This window comes from Physeter macrocephalus, chromosome 10 (genome assembly GCF_002837175.3).
Source record: "Physeter macrocephalus isolate SW-GA chromosome 10, ASM283717v5, whole genome shotgun sequence".
In the NCBI taxonomy this organism is placed as follows: Eukaryota; Metazoa; Chordata; class Mammalia; order Artiodactyla; family Physeteridae; genus Physeter; species Physeter macrocephalus.
Window position 1 is genome coordinate 3,682,769 of NC_041223.1, and position 22,725 is coordinate 3,705,493.

Sequence of the window (22,725 nt, forward strand, 5' to 3'; positions counted from 1 at the left end):
TTCATGTGTCTGTAGAAACGGATGTTTGTCCACAGTTCTCTTTCTTATGGCAATTATAAGACTGGAGAAGTATACGCTGGGTTAAGGTATCCTTTGGCTTGCTGAAAACTATGTGTGTACATTGTTTTTAAGTTACAAATAAGAGTCATGTAAGTAGTAACAAGTTTCTTGCGTATGATTTTAGCAAAATGATTACAATAATAATATTCTTATAACATAGAAAATTTAAAAATCTAATTGCAAGTATTATACTTGGTGCTTAATGCATATGTACATGTTAGTGGTGTATACTGTATAGTTATGATGATTAAATAATTTTAAAGGTGTTGCATATTTGTTTTAAGAATTCAAAGAGTGCAGGTATATACAAGAAAAACAATAATAGAGTCGTCCGTAGGTGTTCGTTCCCGGAGCCCCTGCAGGTACCAGAATACGGGTATTACGTCCCTTGTATAAAATGGCCCTGGACGATGAATAGGGTCACTCTCCCGTCCGCACAGCGCAGATGAGAGACCCGGGGGTCCACTGGGTCCTGTTCTGCAGAACCAACAGAACCATGCAGTCTCCTCTGTTTATCCTAAGCTGTTTATATGCACAAGCATACGTCTTTAAACAAAAACCTGATTACAGGCCTTCCTCGGTATCCACAGGGGATGTGTTCCAGGACACCACCTGCATAACAAAATCAGTGGATGTTCAAGTCCCTGAATCTTCGTCGGCCCTCGGCCCTCGTATCCGTAGGTTCCGCCTGTACAGATTCAAGCAACATAGTACAGGATCTGAGGTCGGTTGAATCTGCGGATGCAGGACCTGCAGATGAGCAGGGCCGACGGTATACCAGATGCTTGCCTATTTTTAAGAGTTATGTGACATCACGTAGTATGGAGGACTAGCTAAAGGCTCACTAAACCTTCCTCCTATTGATCAGATGTTTCTAGAATTTTGCACCATAAATAATTCTGCAATAAACTCTTATAAAGTCATCTACTGTCCTTTAAAAATATATATCACATCGCATATGGTGCTAGAAATGTAGATACATGTTAAATTTTCTGAAAGGGCTGTAGAAATTCACACCTCTCCTCACATAGGGTGAAAACTGTTTCTCTTTAACTATGCCATTCTCTGACAACTCCCTGCATTAAAGATCTTTTCATGTTTGTTGACTTTGTTCCTACTTCTGTTTGTTCACAACTTTTGTGTAATTTTTGTTGAATTCTTTACTTTTTTTATAAATCAGTTTGCATTCTATATTTTTGTTAAGGATGTTAACATTTTCTCTGTTATATGTTACAAACATTTTCGTAGGTGCTTTTCAAAAGTTTTATTTAGATTTTATTTTAAATACAAAGAAATTTAATTTCATGAAGCCAAATCTTTCCTTTGTTTTTATCAAATCTGATTTCCTGTCTTGCTTATGAAGGCCTCCCCTATCCTCAAAGTAATATAAATTGTACTTAAAATTTTCTTTGCATATTAGTGCTTCTGGAGTTATACTTTTTATGAACATAACTTTATTTCTTCCTGATGGGTTGAATCAATACCATTTAATTAACAATCTATTTTCTTCCACTGAATTGAATTGAAGTTTCATATAAACTCGAATACTTCTTTGGACTCCTTAAGCCATGTAATTGTTAATTATCTAATCCTCGACTGTGATCATACTGTTTTGATGATTGTAACTATGTTGAAATTTATCATACATACCTGGTAAAATAATCTTCATCTTTCATTTACTTCCCGAAAATTTCATGGAAATTGTTACGTAGTAAATGCATTTTTTATATTTTTATAAGAAAAATTTCAAACTTAAGAAAAGTAGAAATTATACTAAAATGTATACTCATACCCACATTCAAGAATTATTAACATTTTAACATATTTTTTGCCTTTATTTTTTGACTGTGCCACTTCCTTGTAGATTATAGACATTGTGACCCTTTATTTCCTTCATAGTGAATACTTAAAAAAGAAAAAGAATATTTTATCGTGTTTGTTTTCAATTAAAAATATCCACATTGGGATTTTGATTGCAGTTATATCGCATTTATTTCTTCACTTGTGAGTGAGAGTATATTGGCTTCTCATCCAAAAGCATTGGCATGACTTTTTAGTCTTGGATAACATTTTTTATAGTTTATTTACACAGATCCTATCACTTTTTTAGTTAAATTATACTGGTCATGTTATAAATGTTATCACTTGTGAATGTGTTTTTTCCAGTTTTTCATGGAAATACAATTTCCAGTATAAAAAAAGTTATGAATTTTTATATATTTCTCAATTTTGCTTCATGTGTTTAGAAACTTTGTTATTAGGTGCTTATACATTTGTGTATTTGTTATGTCTTCTCTATGATTTATCCTCTTGTCACTATGAAGGTCTCTTTTTATTCTGGTAGTACTTCTTGCCTTAAAGTTTTCTGTGTCTAATAGCCACACCAGCTTTCTTATGCTTACTTATTGGCACGTCATATTCTTTTCCAATCCTTTACTGTTACCCTATCTGCATCCTTGTATTTTAAATGTGTCTTGTAATCAGCAGTAGTTGAGACTTTCAGTTGCTGCTTCCTTTCGGACTGTCAGTTCGTTTGCTTTTAATGTAATTATATTTATGTTTGTCTCATTATCTTCTTTGTTTTCTCTTTAACCCTTTGTTCTTTGTCCTTCCTTTCCTGTCTTCATTGGAGTTAATGAAGTGTTTCCTTTGTTGTTGTGTTCTATATCTTCTATTGGCTTTTATTGTTACGCTTGTATGTTTTCAAGTGGTTGCTCTTGAGTTTACATGAATCTGCATTTTTCAGTCCACCTTGAATTAATATTACTCCATTTCTGTACAATGTAACAACCTTAAAAAGACAGAACCCAGTTATGCCCAGTTTTGTCTTCTATGCTATTGTTGTTAAATATTATACTGCTACATATGTTGTATACACCACACAGGTTGCTAATACTTTAAATTAAATAGTTAATTGATTATTAAAGAATTTTTAAAAAGGAAAAGATAATCTGTCATATTTTCTCATGTATATACCACTTCCAATGCTTTGCATTCATTTGTGTAGATCCAGATTTCTGTCTGGTAATTATTTTACCTCAGTCCAGACAGCAGATTCTTTCAGCCTTAGTTTATCGCCTTTATTTTGGCTTCACTTTTCCAAGATATTTTTGCTGGATTTAGGATTTTAAGTTGACAGGCTTTCTTTCAGCATTTTTAAAATGTTATTCGGTTGTCTTCTGGCCTCCATCTTTTTCTTTTTTCCCTGATGAGAAGTCAGCAGTCATTCTTATTGTTATTCTCCTATATGTAGCATGTCTTTTTATTGTGGCTGCTTTTAAGATGTTCTCTATATCCTTGGTTTTTCAGCACTTTGTTTATAATGTGCCTCAGTGTCCTCCTTGTATTTGTCCTTCTTGAGTTCCTCTGAGGTTTCTGCGTCTCTGGGCTGCTGATTACAGTAAAACGTAGTAAAGTTTTGACCATTTTTCTTCAAATATTTTTTTCTGTCAACCCCTCATTTTTCTTCTGCAACTCTAATTACACATATGATAGATCACTTAGTACTGTCTTACAGGTTATTAGGGCTCTGAACTGTTTTTTCAGTCGTTTTTCCTCCCTGTGCCTCAGTTTGGGTAATTTGGTTTGATTCGCCTTTAATTACAATGATCCTTTCTAATGTTCTCTCCCATCTGTTGTCCATTCCATCTAGTGATTTATTTTATATATTGTGTTTGTCAGTTCTGAGATTTATTTGGGGTTGATTTTTATAGCTTCTATGTCTCTTTTAAAATTCCTGTCTCTTCACCCACTGTATCCAAGTATATATTTTCCTGGAGACTCTTTAGTATATCTATCAGTTACTTAACAATCCTTGTCTTCACTTCCACCAACTGAGTCCTCTGTGGGTCTTTTTTTGTTGACTTTTTTTTTTTTTTTCTGAGTCATGGAACACATTTTTCTTTTTCTTTAGATGTCTAGTAATTTTTTAATTTACATGCTACGTTGTGGATAATATGTATTCTCTGTTATCTTTCTGGATCCTGTTATCCTTCTCTGAAGATAACTGACTTTTATTCTAGTGGCCAGTTAAATTTCTCATGGATTATCCTAAATTTATGGATATGTGCCTTAAACATTTTTTGTGTGGTTCTGTTTCTGTTTTGGGCTTGGTCCTTGGGTCCAGCCAAGGATTTGAGGGGAATATGAATGCATATTTGGGGACTATCACCTTTGTGGCTCTCTCCTTTCCAGGATTTTTCTCCTCAAATTCCATGTGCTCTGACAGCCCCAGATGCTAACCTCTCCACCATACTGTGACTTTTTGGGGGCCTCTAAATGTCTCATACCCCAACTGAGCCATAATCTTAGCAGAAAAGCCAATAAATGTGGATTATGCCCAAAGGTTTTGAACCCCTTCCAGTTTCTGCCTGCTTTTAGGTACTCAGTTGCCTTCAATGAGTTGTTTTTAAATTTTGTTCAGAATTTATTCCGTCATTACTAAAATGAATTCTAAAAATGTGTTTTCTAGCCATTTTATTATGTTTTCTGTGTCAGTTGAAAATATTAGTCTCTTGGATTTTCTAGGCATACTTTCACATCATCTACAGTTAAATATCATTCGTTCCACTTTTCTGATATTGATACCTATTTTGCTTTCTCATCTGACTGTATAATTAGAACCTACAAAACAATATCGGATTATGGTGATTATGGTGATTTTAATTGTAGTGATTTTAGATTTTAATTTTTTATGTGATATGTGATATTTTTTGGTAAATCATTTTCATCATGTGTGAGTTTTTTTCTTCGTTTCTTGTTTATATTACTTTTTATTAGGAATTTTATCGAATTCATATTCAGATTTCAGTGATAATATGATTTTCCTAATTTCTGTTATTGATTTCTTTTTTTTTCTCATTTTATTAATAGATTTTTTAATTTCCTAATTTTGTGCTACCACTGAGTTTCTTGTACTCTAGTTTCCCATGGAATTACTTTTTTAATATGCTAAGGAAACCAATTTTTGCTTTTTTTTTTTTTTTAGCAAGTTTGTGTCGAATCCATTAATTGACATGTAGTTGTTTTTCTGTATGCTATCATAATTTGCTGTTAAGATTATGATAGTTATGAAATTAAATTTCTCTCTGGTCTAGAGGGTTTAAATAACTAAAGATATCCATTTGGAGGAGCTTAAATGATATTTATTTGTAAAGCCATTACAGTCTGGCACATTTTTTTAATGGAAGATCTTTAACAAACTTTTTAATGTCTTTTGTGGTTTGAGGTAATTGTTTTGTTTTGGCTTTTCCATTTTATTTCACCTCTTGGTCAACTTATTTTGCTAGAAAATCATTTTTCCTTTAGACTTTCAAATTCATATACAATATTTACACAAATTATTCTCACTTAAAATTTATGTATCTTACTATATCTGTAGTTATCTAATTTTCAATATTTTATATTTTTATTTCTCCCTTTGTTTCTTAATCAAATTTGCCCTTTCATTTTAATTATTCCTTTTTTACAAACTTACTTTTTAAAAATTTATCATTTCTTTCTTGTGTGTTTGCTCTTTCATTCATTTTAACTTTTATTTTTATACCTTCTTTGTACTTTAGTTGTTCCTTTTCTTATTTCTCAAATTGCGTAATAAAACATATATATGTATTATTGTCTGACTACTAACTGAACTGTACCCTGCAAGTTTTTGATGAAGCATGCTTCTTTTTCTTAGTTTTTAGATAATTTTCATTTCTGTTTCCATTTCCTCATTGATGTAGAGGTTAATTTAAAAGAATTTCCTAATTTCCAAATACTTTGGGTATTTGCTTACTTTTTGTTTTGTTTCTAAGGATGCTACTTTGGATCCTTAGAAAAGGATCCAAAAGAGAATATGACCTATGAATTCTCATATATATCTTCTAATTTTTTAATAAGATAAACAAGTGATAAAGCAAAAATAATAATGGTACTAAGGTGAGGTTTATATCATATGTAGAGATTAAATATATGAAAACAATAGCACAAAGAATGAGGGATACGTAGAATTATAGTGTTGTAAGGTTCTTATGTTTGTGAAGGGTGAGAGTGAAGTGCCAAGTGGAACAATATTAAATTTATTTATGTGTTATAAGTATGTATATTGTAATGTATAGAAACCATGAAAAAATAAAAGTCTAGCTTTTTTTAAAAAAAGAGGAAAAATGAATAATAAAAAGTACATTTTATTAGCCCACAATGCAGCAAATGGAAAGCAAATATGCAGACAGTAGACTTGAACCCAATCAAACTAAAAATTAAACGTAAATGGATTAATACCTCAATTGAAAGCCAAAAATTATCAGACTTGATAAAATAACAAGACTTAATTATATGTTATATAAGAAATACACACTCTAAATAGGAAGACTCAGATAGGTTGAAAGTAAAATGATGGGAGAAGATATATCATGCAGACACCTTAAAAAAGCTGCGTGGCTGTCGTAGTATCAAACAAAGTCGTTTTGAATGCAGAATACTGTGAGCCAGTAAGAGGGATAATTCACCATGACAGAAGGGTCAACGCATAGAAATGACACTGCAAAATGTGCACGTGCACCTAATTAACAGAGCTGCAAAACACATGAAGGAAAATCTCACAGAACAGAAAAGGAAACTAAACAAAACCATAGTTAGAGAGTTTTACATTTTTCTTTAAGTAATTTATAGAGCAAGTACATAAAAATGTAAGGCAAAGGAAAAATAAACACTGTCAACATAACCTATTTTATATACACTGAACACTAAAAAATGACTACACATTCTTTTCAACTGCACATGGAATATTTATAAGATAGGGTGTGTGCTGGTACCTAAAATAAATCTCAATAAATTTCAAAAGATCAGATTCATAGAATATTTTTTATAGTGATGGAAATAAAAATCACAATAACCTATGTAGAAAAGCCCTACGGGGCTTCCCTGGTGGCGCAGTGGTTGCGAGTCCGGGGACACGGGTTCGTGCCCCGGTCCGGGAGGATCCCACATGCCGCGGAGCGGCTGGGCCCGTGAGCCATGGCCGCTGAGCCTGCGCGTCCGGAGCCTGTGCCCCGCAATGGGAGAGGCCACAGCGGTGAGAGGCCCGCGTACCGAAAAAAAAAAAAAAAAGAAAAAACAGAAAAGCCCTACGTATGTGGAAATTAAACAACACACCTCTAAATAACTCATGTATCGAAGAAGATATAACAAGGGAAATAAGAGAATATTTCAAACTGAATGATAGGGAAAACAAACATTCCTCCAAAACAAATCCACAATTTGTAGGATTCAGCTAGAAGTTTATTTTTAAATGCCTGTGTTAGTCAGTGTTTTAAGATGACACCTTAAGCAGCTAGAAAAAGAAGAGTAAATTAAACCCTAACTTGAAATGAATAATCAAGAGAGGAGCAGAACAATAAAACGGAGAGCAGCAAACCCCAGAGAAAACCAGTGATGCCAATGGTCGCTGCCTTGAAAAGATTATTCAAATGTATAAGCCCCCAGCAAGACTAAGTAAGGAAAAAGGAGAAAATACCAATCACCAATACTAACAGTAACAGAGAGGATATTGTTACAGAATATGGGCAAAAAGAGGCAGTAAGAGATAATTATAAATAATTTTATGCTAATTTGAAACAGTTGAAAATGGAATAATTCCTTGAAAATTACAACTTACTGTACATGAACCAAGATGAAACAGAAAATCTGAATATCCCATTAAAGAAATTCTGTCCTTAAACAGAAAATTCTCCAGGACCTCATGGTTTCACTTGTGAAGTCTATCAGACATTTATGGAAGAAATAATATCAATCTTACACAAAATGTTTCTGAAAATGAGACTACTACTTACCACTTTATTTTATGAAGCCTGAATAATACTGATACCAAAAGCTGACGAGCACATTACAAAAACAGTAAATTAAAGATCTATATTGATTGACATGTATGCACTGCTATATTTAAAAGAAAATGCCTTTCCATGAAAAAAAAAAGATCTATATTCCTCATGGACATAGATCCAAAATTCATAACAAAGTATAACAACTTCAGTCACATATTCCAAAGACAATATAACAAATGGATTTTATCTCAGGAATAGAAAAGTGGTTTAACATTTGCTAATTAATATAATTCACAGTAATGGAACAAAGAAGAAATACCATATGATCATAGCCAGTGCATTATACTGAAAATAAGTAAATAAATAAACAAATAAAATTAGAAAGGAAAAAGTAAATCTGTCTTTATTTTTAAATCACATGCCATCTACTAAAAAATTCATCAGGAATCTCCAAAAAAAAATCTACTAGAATTAATAAGTGACTTTAGCAAGTTCACAGGATACGTTACAAAATTAATTTAGTTTATATATGAATATTAATTGGAAATTCAAATTAAAGCAATTCCATTTGCAATGTCATTTAAGAAATAAATTTAACAAATGGTATAAAGTCTCTTAAAAAATAAATTTAACAAATGATATAAAATCATTTAAAAATAAATTTAATAAATGATAAAATACATAACATTTCCTGAGAGAAATAAAGAATACTAAATGACTGGAGAGATATATCATGATTATGAATTGCAACATTCAATATTGCTATCGATTCTCTGCAAACATTCCTCCAAAACTGCAATTCTAGTGAAAATATCCACAGGCTACTTTTTGTAGAAAGTGACAAACCGATCTCAAATTTATATAGAAATACAAAAGACCTAGAATGGTCAAAGCAATTTTGACAAAGCAAAGACAAATTGGAGGACTTATACTCTCTGATTTCAAGCCTTACTATAAAATAACAGTAATCAAGACTGGATGTATTGGTGTTAGGGTAGACAAATTGGGACAGATTACAAAAGACCCATTCTATGTAGCCTGTTGATTTTCAGCCAAGGGGCCAAGACAATTCAACTAGGGAAAGGATAGTCATTTCAACATTGCTTTTTAATTACTGAGGTTTCAGTTGGATGATAGACTTAAATGTCAAAGCTAAAATTATAAAACTTTTAGAACAAAACATAGGAGAAAGTCTTCATGACCTTGCATAGGTAAAGATTCCTTAGCACCCAAAAAGCATTAACCTTCAGAGATGTCCGTCAAAGGGTACAGACTCTCAGTTATGATATTAGTAAGTTCTGGGGATCTAAGCTACAGCATGGTGATTACAGTTAGTAACACTGTACTGTACACTTGAAATTTGCTAAGTGAGTGGATCTTAAGTGTTCTCACCACACACACACACACATACACAAAAGGTAACTGTGTAAGGTAATGGATGTGTTAATTAGCTTAATTGTGGTAATCATTTAACTATGTATACATATATCAAATAATCACGTGTACAACCTAAATATATACAACTTTTTTTGGTCAGTCATGCCTCAATAAAGCTGGAAAAAACAAAACAGAAAAGCACTAACCTTCAAAGAAACAAACAAATGATAGATCGCCTTCCTCATATTAAAAACTTATGATTTTCAAAACAGCTTTTAAGGAAATGAAAAGACAAGCCACAGAATGTGAGAAAATATTCTCAATATTTATGTTTAATAGCAGTCTTATATAACTCTTACAACTCAATAATAAGACAAATAATCAAAGTAGAAATTACGTGAAAAAATTTCCTTTTAAATTTATTTAAGAAAAAATATGACTTACTTTAAAGGAGATTAAGTATGTTAGTACAGATGCTATCAAGTGAAATACAGTATGTGAAGTGTACTGTCTGACAGGTGAGTGTGTTGTATCAGAGGCTCTTGAGGGATCGGCCATTAAGGAGTGGAAGAAGGGAGCAGAGACACCAAGGGAGACATCCAATTCCACAGCTACAGATTCGGTACCTTTCAGTGCCAAGCCTGCGGCGAGTGCTGGGTGTGCAGCCAAGAGCCAGACAGCCCCTGGCCCTGCTGTCCTGGTCCTTCCAGTCTTAACAGGGAGATGGATGCGTCACCTAAATAACTCTACAACACATTAAAGTAAACTTGTGTTCTAGAAAACTCTTATGGGATGAATTGTGTCGCCCCACAGATTTGTATGTTGAAGTCCAGATTCCCAGAATGCGACAGTATTCGGAGATAGGGCCTTTATAGAGGTGATTAAGGTAAAATGAGGCCATGTGGGTGGGCCCTAGCCCAACATGACTGATATCCTTGGAAGAAATTTGGACAGAGATGTGTCAGTGCGGAGACCATGTGAAGACACAGGGAGAAGATGGCCATCTGCCAGCCAACAAGAGGAGCCTGGAAAAGATCCTTCCCTCATGGCCCTCAGAAGGAACCAACCCTGCCGACACCTTGATTTGGACTTCTGGCCTCTAAAACCGTGAGACAATAAATTTCTGTCATTTAAGCCGCCCAGTTTGTGGTACTTTGTTACGGCAACACTAGCAAACTAATACAGAAGCTTAAGTGAGTTTTTGTCTTCTGCAATCAAAAGAGCCCAACTGACCCTGGGCGCAAATAGTCTTGAGTTTGGGAAGGCAAGAGTCTGGCCAGGCCTGGAGACTTCACGGGGCTTCCTGGCGGTGGGGGGTGGTGGGTAGCCCCCGCTGTGGGCCTGTTTGGCTTCATTAGGACCCTCCCCATCCGCACTGCTTCCTCACCCCGGCCCGGTCATGGTCTCCCTGATGTTCTAACCCTGATCAGCTCTCACAGTCCTGCGCGAAGAACTGGGTTCACTGCCAGGAAGGGAAACTCCAGGGATCCCACTTTCTGCTTCTGGGGATAAACGGGTGGAGTGAGATTCTCCAGCCCTGACTAATGCGAGGTTGCATGGAGAAGGGAAGCTGAGAGAGTCGTAATGACCACACCGAAGAGCAGTTGAGCGCATTTCCACTGCAGCATAATTACCCGGAGTCAAAACCTGCGTGATTTGATCCCGTTGGCAGTCGCAGCTGCCATGAACTAACACCCAAGCCACCGGAGCAGGGTGAGTTCAGTTTGTTTGGTAGGATATATGCTGTCTGAACCCATCTGGGCCTGGTGATTTCTGTTTCGGAAGGTTATTAATTATTGACTAAATTTCTTAAATGGATACAGACCTGTTTGGATTGTCTATTTCTTCTTGTGTAAGTTTTGGAAGATTGCATCCTTCAAGAAATTGATTCATATTATCTAGGTTACCAAATTTGTGGGCGTAGAGTTGTTTATAGTACTCCTTAATTATCCTTTGAATGTCCATGAGATCTGTAGTGATGTCCCCTTTTTCATTTCTGATATTAGTAATTTGTATTCTCTTTTTTCCTTAGTTAGACTGGCAACAGGCTTATTGCTTTTAATGATCTTTTCAAAGAGCCAGCTTTTAGTTTGTTATTTTCTCTGTTGATTTACTGTTTTCAATTTCATTGATTTCTGCTCTAATTCTTACTATTTCTTTTCGTCTGCATATTTAGATTTAACGTGTTCTTCTTTTTCTAGTTTCCTGAAGTGGAAACTTAGAGTTTTAATTTTACATCTTTCTTCTTTTCTCTTATATGCATTTAATGCTGTAAATTTCCTTCTAAACACTGCTTTCACTGCGTCCCACAAATTTTTTTAAGCTGTGTCCTCATTTATGTTTAGTTATAAATATTTTAAAATTTCTCTTGGTTTCTTCTATGACCTGTGTGTTATTCAGAAGTGTTTTTTAATCTCTAAATATTTGAGGGTTTTCCAGCTATTTTTCTGTTATCGATTTCTAGTTAATTTCATTGTGATCTAAGAGCATACATTGTATGATTTCTGTTCTTTTAAGTTTGTTAAAAAGTGTATTTTATGGTCTGGAACATGGTCTATCTTGGTGAATGTTCCATCTGAGCTTGAGAAGAATGTGTCTTCTGCTGTTGCTGGATGAAGCAATCTACAGATGTCAGTTGTATCACTGTTTGATGAAATTATTGGATTCAAATATGTCCTGATTTTCTGCCTGCTGGACTTATCCAATCCTGATAGAGGTGTGTTGAAGTCTGCAACTATAGTAGTGGAGCTGTTATACTTTTCCTTGCACTTTGATCAGTTTTTGCCTCACATATTTTGATGCTTTGTTGCTAGGGGAATACAGGTTGAGGACAATTATACCTTCCTGAAGAACTGATCCCTTTATTCTTATGAAATGTTCCTCTTTATTGCTGATACCTTTCCTTGCTCTGAAGTCTGTTCTGTCTGAAATTAATCTAGCGACTCCCATTTTCTTGTGAATAATGTTAGCATGGTAGATCATTCTCCATCCATTTACTTTTAGTCTACATGTGTGTTTATATTTAAAGTGTGTTTCTTATAAACAACAAATATTCAGGCCTTATTTTTGGATCCACTCTGATAATCTCTTTTAATTGGTGTATTTAGATCATTGACATTTAAAGTGATTTTTGATATAGTTGCATTAATATTTGCCGTACTTGTTACTGTTTTCTGTCCTTCACACTTGTTCTTTGTTCCCAATTTTGTCTTCCACTTTTTTCTGCCTTTCGCACAAAGGCTTGGATGCAAATATTCACAGCAGCATTATTCATAATATATCTAAACTAGAAGCAGCCCAAAGGTCCAACAACAGTGAATGGATAGACAGTTTCTGGCACTTATTCAGTGGAATACTGTACTATTCAGCAATAAAAAAATTAGAAACTACAGATTCATGCAACATCATGCATAAATCACACAGTCATCATGTTAACAAAACAGTGCATACTATATGAAAACATTTTTACCAAATTCTAGAATAGGCCAAACAAATCAATAGTGTTAGTTATTGCGGTAGAATTCAGGCTGGCAGTTGTTGGTGCTGGATAAGGGATATTGAACGGGAAAGGCTAGAAGGAGTGTCTGGATCATGGAAATGTTCCCTGTCATCGCTGGTCTGGTGGTTGGACTGTATACATTTTCATATTCATTGAACTATATCTTTCAAATTCATGCATTTAATTCCATGTAAGTTACACCTAAGTTAAAGTAGGAGCAACAAAAATATACAATCTAGAAGTATGATTCTGTGCTAAAATATGATATACTTTTGTTTCAAGTGTTTTGTTCTTAAACAAGGTAGAGTATGTCAATTATATCAGTAGGCCTTTAAATGAAATCTTTAAAAAAAATTAAATAGAATGGTCCTTAATTCACCAAATGAGATCAAATCTCATTTCTGTGAGGTGATTAGGAGTTGATGAGCTCGTAGAAGCAGTTCACAGAATTCTGCATGGTACAGAGCCAGCTTTTAATCTATTTTAGTATTATTAGTGAATTCAGTATTCATGCATTTGACACGGCTTTGTTGGCCTTTCATAGATTTTCTTGTGAGGATTCCAGAATGATGTATGTAAGAAATTGCATAATTTGAGCCATTCTGCGTTGTCCTAGGAAATGGAAGACATGGAGTTTAGCCACAGGGGGATTTTACAAAGGCTCAGGGCTGCCCTCGCTGTGGGAAATGTTTATCTTCTCCTTTCCATTTTCTAGAACCTTTACTACACTTGAGTTAACACAGACATCATTTCCCCTGTGACTAGGATACATATTCCACCACCTCTGTCATAGACACAGGTTCGCTCCAAATGTTCTGTACATGGCATCATCTCTAACTTGAGTGCTGTTTCTCCAGTGAGAGCTGCAGTTTGTGGAAATAGCTCCATTGAGCACTGTACGAAGCGGACAGATATCATCTCCAAATTAGGCTAGTTTTTACATCTAGCTCCTTGTTTTCTTGCTCTAGCAATTTCTGCTCGAAAGAAACATGGCAAGGGCTCTCTTTCCTGACTCTGCTAACGCATTCACGGGGCAGGTGCCTCCAGGGCTGGCTGGTCGGTCCGCATTCACGGTAGCCGGGGGTTCTCTGCATATGGTTTTAAAAGGATGCTTCTCCAAAGCTGTTTTCTATCTGTTAGTTCATGTGCAGTCTATAAGCTGGAAATATACTTTTGAATAAAGCTTATTCTGTTATTTTACTGTTTATCTTTGCTTAACAGTGTGGTATCCTTCTTTGATCGTGAATTCTTGTTCTCTTTTGGGAGTCTGTTCCAGCAGCAGTTTCTGGTGCAGGCATTTACTTCAGCCCACTCATGTTTTTCTCCTCTTATGTGAATATCCAACTTAGTTTAGTTTGTTTTATACCTTTAATAAATTATTTATCTGCTATTCGAATTTTTGTAGTTAAATATATGATTATATTTCTTAGAAGATAATTGTTAGAGATGGTAATTGTAATTGCTCCAATAGATAGTTAATAAATGACAGACATGGCCTCTCCCTTTATACCTGGAATTAATACTAAAACACAAAAAATGCTACCATTCGTCTGAGGACATCAATGGCAGACTTTGGCCAAGAATGAAGTAAGCTAATATCTAGAGAAGTGCAGCCTTTATTTAAATTAAGAATCACTGTATTTCTAAACCATAAGCAGAGAGATTAACATAGTACTTACAAGAGCATTTTATTTAGTTACATGTGCACATCCATGTTAAGCCTAAAAATGTTCAGATGGATATTTTTTCTTCCCTACCAATTATTTGGTAAAAAATTAATATTTAAGATTAATATTTTTCATAACAATTCTCAAAGTACTGATATTATCTTTATTTATTTTGTGATATTTTTGTGTTAAAATCGGGGTGACCAGACTCCCTAGTTGGTCTGGATCATTCTCAATTAATACCTGCTGTCCTGATATAATTAATATTACTGCTCACTTTCACTCTCAAAACTCTCTTGTCTTAGACATAAATTATAATGGTATAATGTCCTGTTGAGCATAATCAGAGGACAGAATGTCAGGTGATGGAAGTAATGATATTCCAGGCTTTTGTCCACGTGTTGGGCCCAGCGTTACGGGTAACTGTGACACTGCTGAGCACGTAGGAGGGTTCAGTATTTGTCAAGCAAACAAATAATCCAAAATGACCAAAAATAAAGAGCGTAGGTTTCATAATGTGATCTTATATTCTTATTAGATCTTCAATGGCATTTTGTGTCCTGGTAATTTGCCAGTATTTTACATGTACTGATGAAGCGGGAAATCTGCGCTTCCTGGCATCCAGTCCTTTCTAAAAAAGGACAGTATCATGTCAGATATCTCAACTCTCTGGGTTTTTTTTCCCACAGGTATTCTCTAGAGCATGACAGATAATCGTTTTATATCAAAAGATATAGTGTATTCTGAATGAAGCCAGACGGCCGCGTGTGCATTAAGTGTTTTATCAGCTAGGAAAGCGTTTAGTTTACAAAAGATAAATCCTAATGACTGGTGTCTCAAAATATAGGGTTTTATTTTTTATCCTATTGTAAAGAGTCTGAAGATAGGTGGTTGCTGGCTTAAGTTCAGCTGCCCAGTGATGCTTTCAGGAAACCAGGCTCTTTGTGTTTTTCTGCTTATTGGTCTCTTACTCTTGGGTCAGCTGGACTTTACCCAGATCATTCTCTCATTTTATGGCTCTCTCAGTCTTTGTTCCACTCGGTCTGGAGCTGAATGTCACGTAATCTCTTCATCATTGCCGGGAGTCCTAATATTCTGACACTTCTTCCCTACCTTTTGTCCTTACCACTGGTCCTTGCCACCTGCCCTTGACATTTACTATTATGTCTTTTTTTAATTTAATTTTTATTTTATATTGGAGTATAGTTGATTTTCAATGTTGTGCTAGTTTCAGGTGTACAGCAAAGTGATTCAGTTATACATATACACATATCCATTCTTTTTCAGAGTCTTTTCCCATATAGGTTATTACAGAGTATTATATTGAGTATAGCTCCCTGTGCTCTACAGTAAGTCCTTGTTGATTATTTTATATATAGTAGTGTATATATGTTAACCCCAAACTCCTAATGTATCCCTCTCCCCCTTAACTTGACATGCCCTTAACATTGACTATTATGTCTTGTATGAACTTGACATTGTAGCCACAACTGTGCTTAAAAATATTAGGTAATTTTATTATTTTTTATTTTGAAAGTGAAGCAACCAGAGACTAGATATGTATGAAAGTCATTGCCATGTGTCTTTCAAAATCAGATGAGTGGCTCACTTTTATTTTAGACGTACACACAGTTTTATTTTTACAAATATCTCACATTTAGTAATGAGTATGTTCTTTAAACTTTTTAAATAACAGAGCCTGCCAAGTGATTTTAGGGCCCCAGAAATGAATTATTAGATCAGTTTAAATCTAATTTATAAAAGGGGACTTGCTAGTGACATAAAAGATGGAGAGGAGGAGAAATAAAGTGCACCAAAAAGAGCAACAGAAATTGTAAACTAATTTACTCCTTCACTGAAAATGTCCTTCAATACTCTTTCCCTAGCCACAGTTAAACCGCAGTTAACCACAACTAATATGAATGTCACATTTGGAAACCAGCACTGGACTCAAAGCAAGGGTAGGCAAAGGGTAGCTTAGTTTTTCACTGAAACAGCTAGTGACCATTGTCCCCTTTTGACAAAAACTGAACAGAACATCCATAGAAATCAGAGCACTATTCTAGAATTACAGCATCTTTCTTAATGGAGGAAAACATATAGTCTTGCCTAAGGACCACTTTAGCAAACCTTATAAAAGATCAAATGTTTTTTAAGTTATGAAATCAAGTTAAAGTATCCTTTTAAATGTTAAATGACAAATGTATGAGTTAGTAGTAGCTTTTATAATTTTTATTTCCATGTATTTCATGTTGGAATTGCCTTCCTCAAACATGTATTTTAAAAATCAACTAAGTGCAGAATTTTATCCTTAAAAGCTTTCGGAAATATATGAATGAAAATGTTTATTCTCTTAATCTCAGGGAATATTTGTACCCTTCAAAGACATTCCTTTGCCACCATTCTTCCGAAGTCTTTCCTTAATCTAGATTTAGGTGCACATTCAAAGGAAGGGTACGTTAAACACTTGACCAATTCTTTCAGCAATTCAGAAACAGAGCTAGAAAAGATGTACACTTTCACACGGCTACTGCTCTGTACTTTGTTCGTGTGGTTTCCTTTATTCTTAGACCGTAATGCAGTCTCCTTGTAGCATTTTGTCAACGTGACACCAATGATCTGTCTTTACCTGCAGTGGTAAATGTACGAGGGCCTCGTTCTGCTAGGTGTGTGTTTTATGTTTCAGCCGAAGAACTTGAAATGTAGGGAAACTAATTTCTAGCGTGAAATCACTGATGTCTTCACTTGATTTAAAGTAACAGAGTTGCCTGTGTTAGGAGGTCAGGCTCGCCAACTCTGGGACTAACGCGAGGATTCTGTTAGGCGAAGAAATGTTTAAGTTAGGACGTGTTTCTAAGAACAGCAACTCCCTCTGGGAGACACATTTGCTCAAGCCTGATTCTGCTTTGACATATCATTTCGTTTTCTCTCTTCTTAATGGTGTTTTTCAAAAAGCAACACAGGGTTCCACAAAAACAAGAATTGAGAACTTAAAGGTTATTGAGTGAGATCATCACTATATCATGCTGATGTTTATATTAAAGAGTTATTATTTGTGTCTTTGGAAACAGTAAGATTCTAAAATCTTATCTATGATTTTGGTTCTGCACCTGTTCAAAGAATATTCTCAGAATCTACAGCACCCTTAGTTCAGTTTAATGTTTAATAAATTAACCAAAATAGGTCATGTTATGAGAGAAGTACAGTCGTTTTTATAGACATGATTTAAGTTACTCAGTACAGTGATTTAAAATTCCTTGAAGATAAGTTTTAAAACAAGAAAAAAAAATCATTAAAATGATAATTGAAGGGAAAAAGGATTTAACCTAGTCTCTTTTCACATGCTATGCGTGACCTAATTTTAAGATAAAGCAAAGGGATTTAAAGAAGGCTAGATGACAGTTTCTAAGGAGAACAGCCACTTGCATACCCCCAAGCGCTTGCTTTTTATTTAACCACTTGACACGCCACTTTACTGACCTGCTCTAACAGTTACAGTTAAGATGCCTCCTGATGGAAGTCTGGTCTTTGATCAGCCCTTTCTATACGCACACTCTAAGGTAAGCAGGACATGCATTTGTTTTCTTTTTTTTTCTGTTGTATTGGTGACAATCTTGTGCTGGGTCCCCAAAGCCTGATGGCATAGATTTTCTTAGATTAGTAGAAATGTTGGCTTTAAATTCATTTTTCTATTTCTGTGCAATTTAATATTTAAATGGTTCAGATTTCAAATGTATTTTTCCACGTGAACCACAGCTTTTTAGCTCCCCCTCTGGGCTACTCCCAAGTGCTGGGCGGCCTCCTTTTGGCCCCCAGATCCTCTCAGCTCGTCTTCCACTTTGACCCACAGGGGCAAGTCACTCGGCTCCCTTGCTCTCCCTCCCTCTTCCATCTGGATTCAGCCGCGGGTGGCGTTGACAAGAGATCAGAGGGCAGGAGGAGAGAAGAGTTGGTGTGTGCGTTCCCCTCGCTTCTTCCCTGTGGGTCCCCGGTTTAATAGCGCTTCTGGGGGCAGGAGCTCAGGCCCTTGCTAGCTGTCCTTTGTCCCTCCAGGCCCGGGGGGGGGACCTTGCCCGCTATCACTGGCCCTCAGTGCCTCACTATTCCTTGGTTTCCGTCCAGGCCATGTGACTAGTCCGTTCAGTCAATCCTCCAATTCTCCTGGGTGCGTCATCTGCTTCGTGTCAGGATCCTGGCTGATATAACCTTGTATTGAAGTAGGTATTAAAGTTACTGTGTTTTGCAACTGGGCTATGTTTCTAAATTTTTCTCCCACTTATTAAAGACTTAGTTGGTATGTGGGAGGTTGCAGTGAGGTCAGAGCCTGGTAAACGGTGAGGGTAGAGAATCAGAGGTACTGAATATTACATTTCCAGCTCACTGTGGAAATGCAGCCAGCCTTTCAGTCTTTTTGAATTCCAGTTATTCATAGAAGTGAGAAATTGTAATAATAATCATATGAGAATTCATTCTTCGTTTATCTTCACGGTGCTACCTGAAATCTTTTATAAAGCTGCTTATATGGTTCGTCTGCGTGGCTCTACTTCTCTTCCAATAGGACATCGTATCCTCGGCTAACTAACTTTACAGAGTCTGTGGCATGGGATGAGGGGAGCAGGGGAGGGGGCAGTGAGGGAGAGCCGGGGCTTCCTTTTTGGCCACCCGTAACTCACCTGAAATCCCGCAGGCTGTGGGGTTTCTTTTCTCTCCCTTTTGTAAAGTTCTGTGATGCTATGATCGTGGGATGTGGGAAGAGAATTTTAAAATAGGCTGTGGCACTGGGAAGGCAGACGTACGCACTGGCGAGAGGCGCTCGCTTTCACGTCGGAGCCTCTGCTCACCTGTGACACCTCCTGTGTCTTAAGTTGCTCTACCCGGTCTGGGATGATGCTGGGGGGTGGGGAGAAGGGAGGAGGGAAAGACAGGGAGAGAGACGTCTCTTATCGTAACTCCCGTGGATGGTAACGTATTTCAACTTGGCTCTGCCTGTAACGACTCGAACCCTCCTACTTTCTTTGTCTCCACTACTGTCCCCTTAATTCAGGCTGCCGTCCTCGCGCATCTGGACTGCTGTGTGTTCTCCTAAACGGCCTCTCAGCAACCTCCCTCCCCCTGCAATGCTACAGTTCATCCTCCTCTGGGCAGAGCTGAGGGATCCCTTTACGAGTGTGTCATGTCGCTCTGCTACCCACAGCTGCCAGCATCTCACCGTCAGACTTGGTCCTGTCTTGCCTGGAGACTTAGCAGCGGCCTGGCACCTCCTCGCTCCTGCGTTTCTGCCAGACTGGCTTTCTCGCTGTTCCTCCGGCACACCTCACCTATTGCCATGTTAGGACTTGTGCGCACACTGCCATCTCTACTGGACCCTCTCTCTCATCTTCATATTTTTGCCTCTCTTAAAATATTTATTTATTTATTTGTTTGTCTGTTTGCACTGGGCCTTAGTTGCGGCACGTGGGCTCCTTAGTTGCGGCACGTGAACTCTTAGTTGCGGCGTGCATGCGGGATCTAGTTCCCTGACCAGGGATCAGACCCGGGCCCCCTGCATGGGGAGCGTGGAGTCTTATCTTCCCTGCACCGCCAGGGAAGCCCCCTAAAATATTTTTTATATAGACTTGTTGAGTGAAAATCTTTACCTTATTTTCTACTTCTTCCCGTTGGAACATTAGTTCTACAAGAGCAGTGCGTATTTTGTTTATTATTTTCGCCGTGCCTGATACATACACGCGTTCAAAACTTTTTGGAATAAACGAATGTAGTCACCCGCCCCCCCAGAAAAAAACCCCGTAGGAACCATCTGTGATAGAGGCGTTGTGTTGTGCTCTTACCACAGTGCTCTTAGTCAGGAGGCTGTGCAAGATCAAGCCAAGAGCGCGGTTGGCATAGACTCCATCCCTTTCACAGTTGGTTATTGGAACGCATCACGGATTAGCTCTCTATACCATTAGGTCTATATTCCACTCAGAGAAAGAAATAAAACAATTCCACTTCCGGTTGCTATTTCCGGAAAACCATAACCATCTAGCTGATTTGTCATGGAGAGTCAAAAATGAGTAATTTTTATTCATTAAAGGCATTTAGTACAAATTTTCTTATCTGTCTTATTTTTTACTTGGTTGGTTAACAGTAAAATACTCTTAAATTGTTTTGTCTAAGTAATTTTGATAGTGACATCTAAAGGATAACTAGGCTATGAACTTTTCAACCCTGGTAGTAGCAATGCTACCTACGGAATCATATCCAGTGAGAAAGCTGGCTCCAGCTTTCCAGTGCCCAGTTCTATTAACATTTTTTCATAGATTTATGAGGTAAGAAATCTTTTTTGAGATAAAGCTTATTACAATATTTAGCCAAAAGAAATAAATGCTGATTTGTTGTGTGTGAATGTAGATTGAATGAGATTGAATTATTTCTATCTCATGAAAGAATTATTTGTTAACAAAATAATAGTTTTTTTTTTCATGTTCTATTTCTGTTGAAATGAATTTATCTGTTGAGCAAGCAGATAATATACTTGTTGCTTTAGAAGCCCAAATCCAGAAATAAATATTCTTCTTTTAAACCCAAAGTGCTTAGGAAACTACCTCATCAAGAAACCATGGGGTTTCCTGATCATTTTAAGGGATTTGCATCTTCACATGGCATCTGTTTGGGGGTCACAGGATGGGTACATTAAGTCTCATTGACGTTTTTAGAGTTATCTAGTCTTCCCTGTTAGAGACATGATACCCTTTTGACATGTAATGAAAAGTAAAGTTGTAGAAGATACTATTTAATTAGGCTAATGGGCTAAACGAAATTGGCTGATGGGAAATGAAAGAACCTTACGAGTGATTGGCATCAAAGGAACGTGCTTTGGGGGACACCGCTAAATCAGAGACTCTGCCCCCACGACAGACAGATGCTCTTACTATGCAGTGGGCCTGGTGGGCAGGCTCAGGACCCAGGGAGTACTGTGCCCACGGATGTGGATTGTCTGTGCACCTCCAGGAAATAAGGCGGCCTTGAGCAGCTGTGGAGTCCGCAGACGCATTAGAATTTAGGTAGGAGCTGGAATTATGACATCTTCTCACTTGTTATGTGGTTTTGTGTCTTTCTCGATAATTTGCCTTTTATTATTATGTAATTTGCTTTGTAAAAGTTAGTGTCAGTAATATTGAAAGCTCTTAATAACTAGCACTTAGTGCCACCATTAAGTGTAGGCTTCATTTAGGATAACCGCATGTCACTAGGCCAGATGCATTAAAATTATAGGGGATATGTCTGTTTGAATTCTTTTAAGCAATTTTTATCTTTCTCCAAGAGGAAATATTAAACTAAACCATATTTAGAATAAAAAATCAGACCTAGAACACATAGTTGTGAGTGCAAAGCAATTGAAAAGAGAACTTTCAGTTGGGAAGTTGGAGCTTGTGAAGTGCTTGGCGACATCACATTTCTCTGCAGGCGGGGAGATGGGAGAGGATTCTGGAACTCTACATCTACTCTGGCCTTGTCTTGAGCCAGTTATACCTTGAAAAAATCATTTCATTTATTTGCACCTCAGATTTTCCTTATATAAAATGAAAGGATTGGGACTTTTTTCTTCAAGGTTTCTCCTCACTCTAAATTTCCAAAATTCCCTGAAAGTCAAAATCTGGTTTGTAGCAGTAAAATATAGCAGGGGATTTAGATGGTATCAGGGCCATGCCCACATAATATTTTATTTCAATAGTAACAACGAGGCAGCAGGAACACAGGATATACTCTTGGAGGAACTAGGGACAGAAGTGACTGATGTTCTTACAATTAAAGCTACACTGTTCTGTAATTCTTAATGTCCTTGCCTGTTAGTTGTGTCTGCTCTGTAACGCTACCGTTCCCCCATCATGAAGCGATGCCCACTTTAGGCCTCACTCCTTCCTGAAAATGCAGAAGTCTTTCCGGTTGTTCTTACAAATTTGCCAATGCTGCAGTGACCAGTTTTATATTATTGTGTTCTAGAGACCGTGTCATTGGTTTGATGATGACTGCCTGTGATCTTTGTTCTGTGACAAAGCTGTGGCCGGTAACAAAATTGACGGCAAACGATATATATGCAGAATTCTGGGCTGAGGTATGTCCTTGATTTTTATATGAACCTAGATAATATCAAGAAATGAGAAACAATTGGGAAGAAATTAAATGTAAGGATAATTTAGTAACAGTATCTTAGTTGCTCATGTTGCTAGTTACTTGAAAAAACTATTGTCTAGGGCTTCCCTGGTGGCGCAGTGGTTGGGAGTCCGCCTGCCGATGCAGGGGACCCGGGTTCGCGCCCCGGTCCGGGAAGATCCCACGT

At 36.7% G+C, this 22,725-nt stretch overlaps 1 protein-coding gene across 1 annotated transcript in view; it reads left to right on the forward strand.

The window, feature by feature from the left end:
- The window catches only part of PDE10A (phosphodiesterase 10A), a 296,650-nt gene that overhangs the window by 264,886 nt on the left and 9,039 nt on the right, over positions 1-22,725 (forward strand). The window contains 1 exon segment of the mRNA XM_055087406.1: positions 22,389-22,500. Coding sequence (XP_054943381.1) covers positions 22,389-22,500 — 112 coding nt within the window.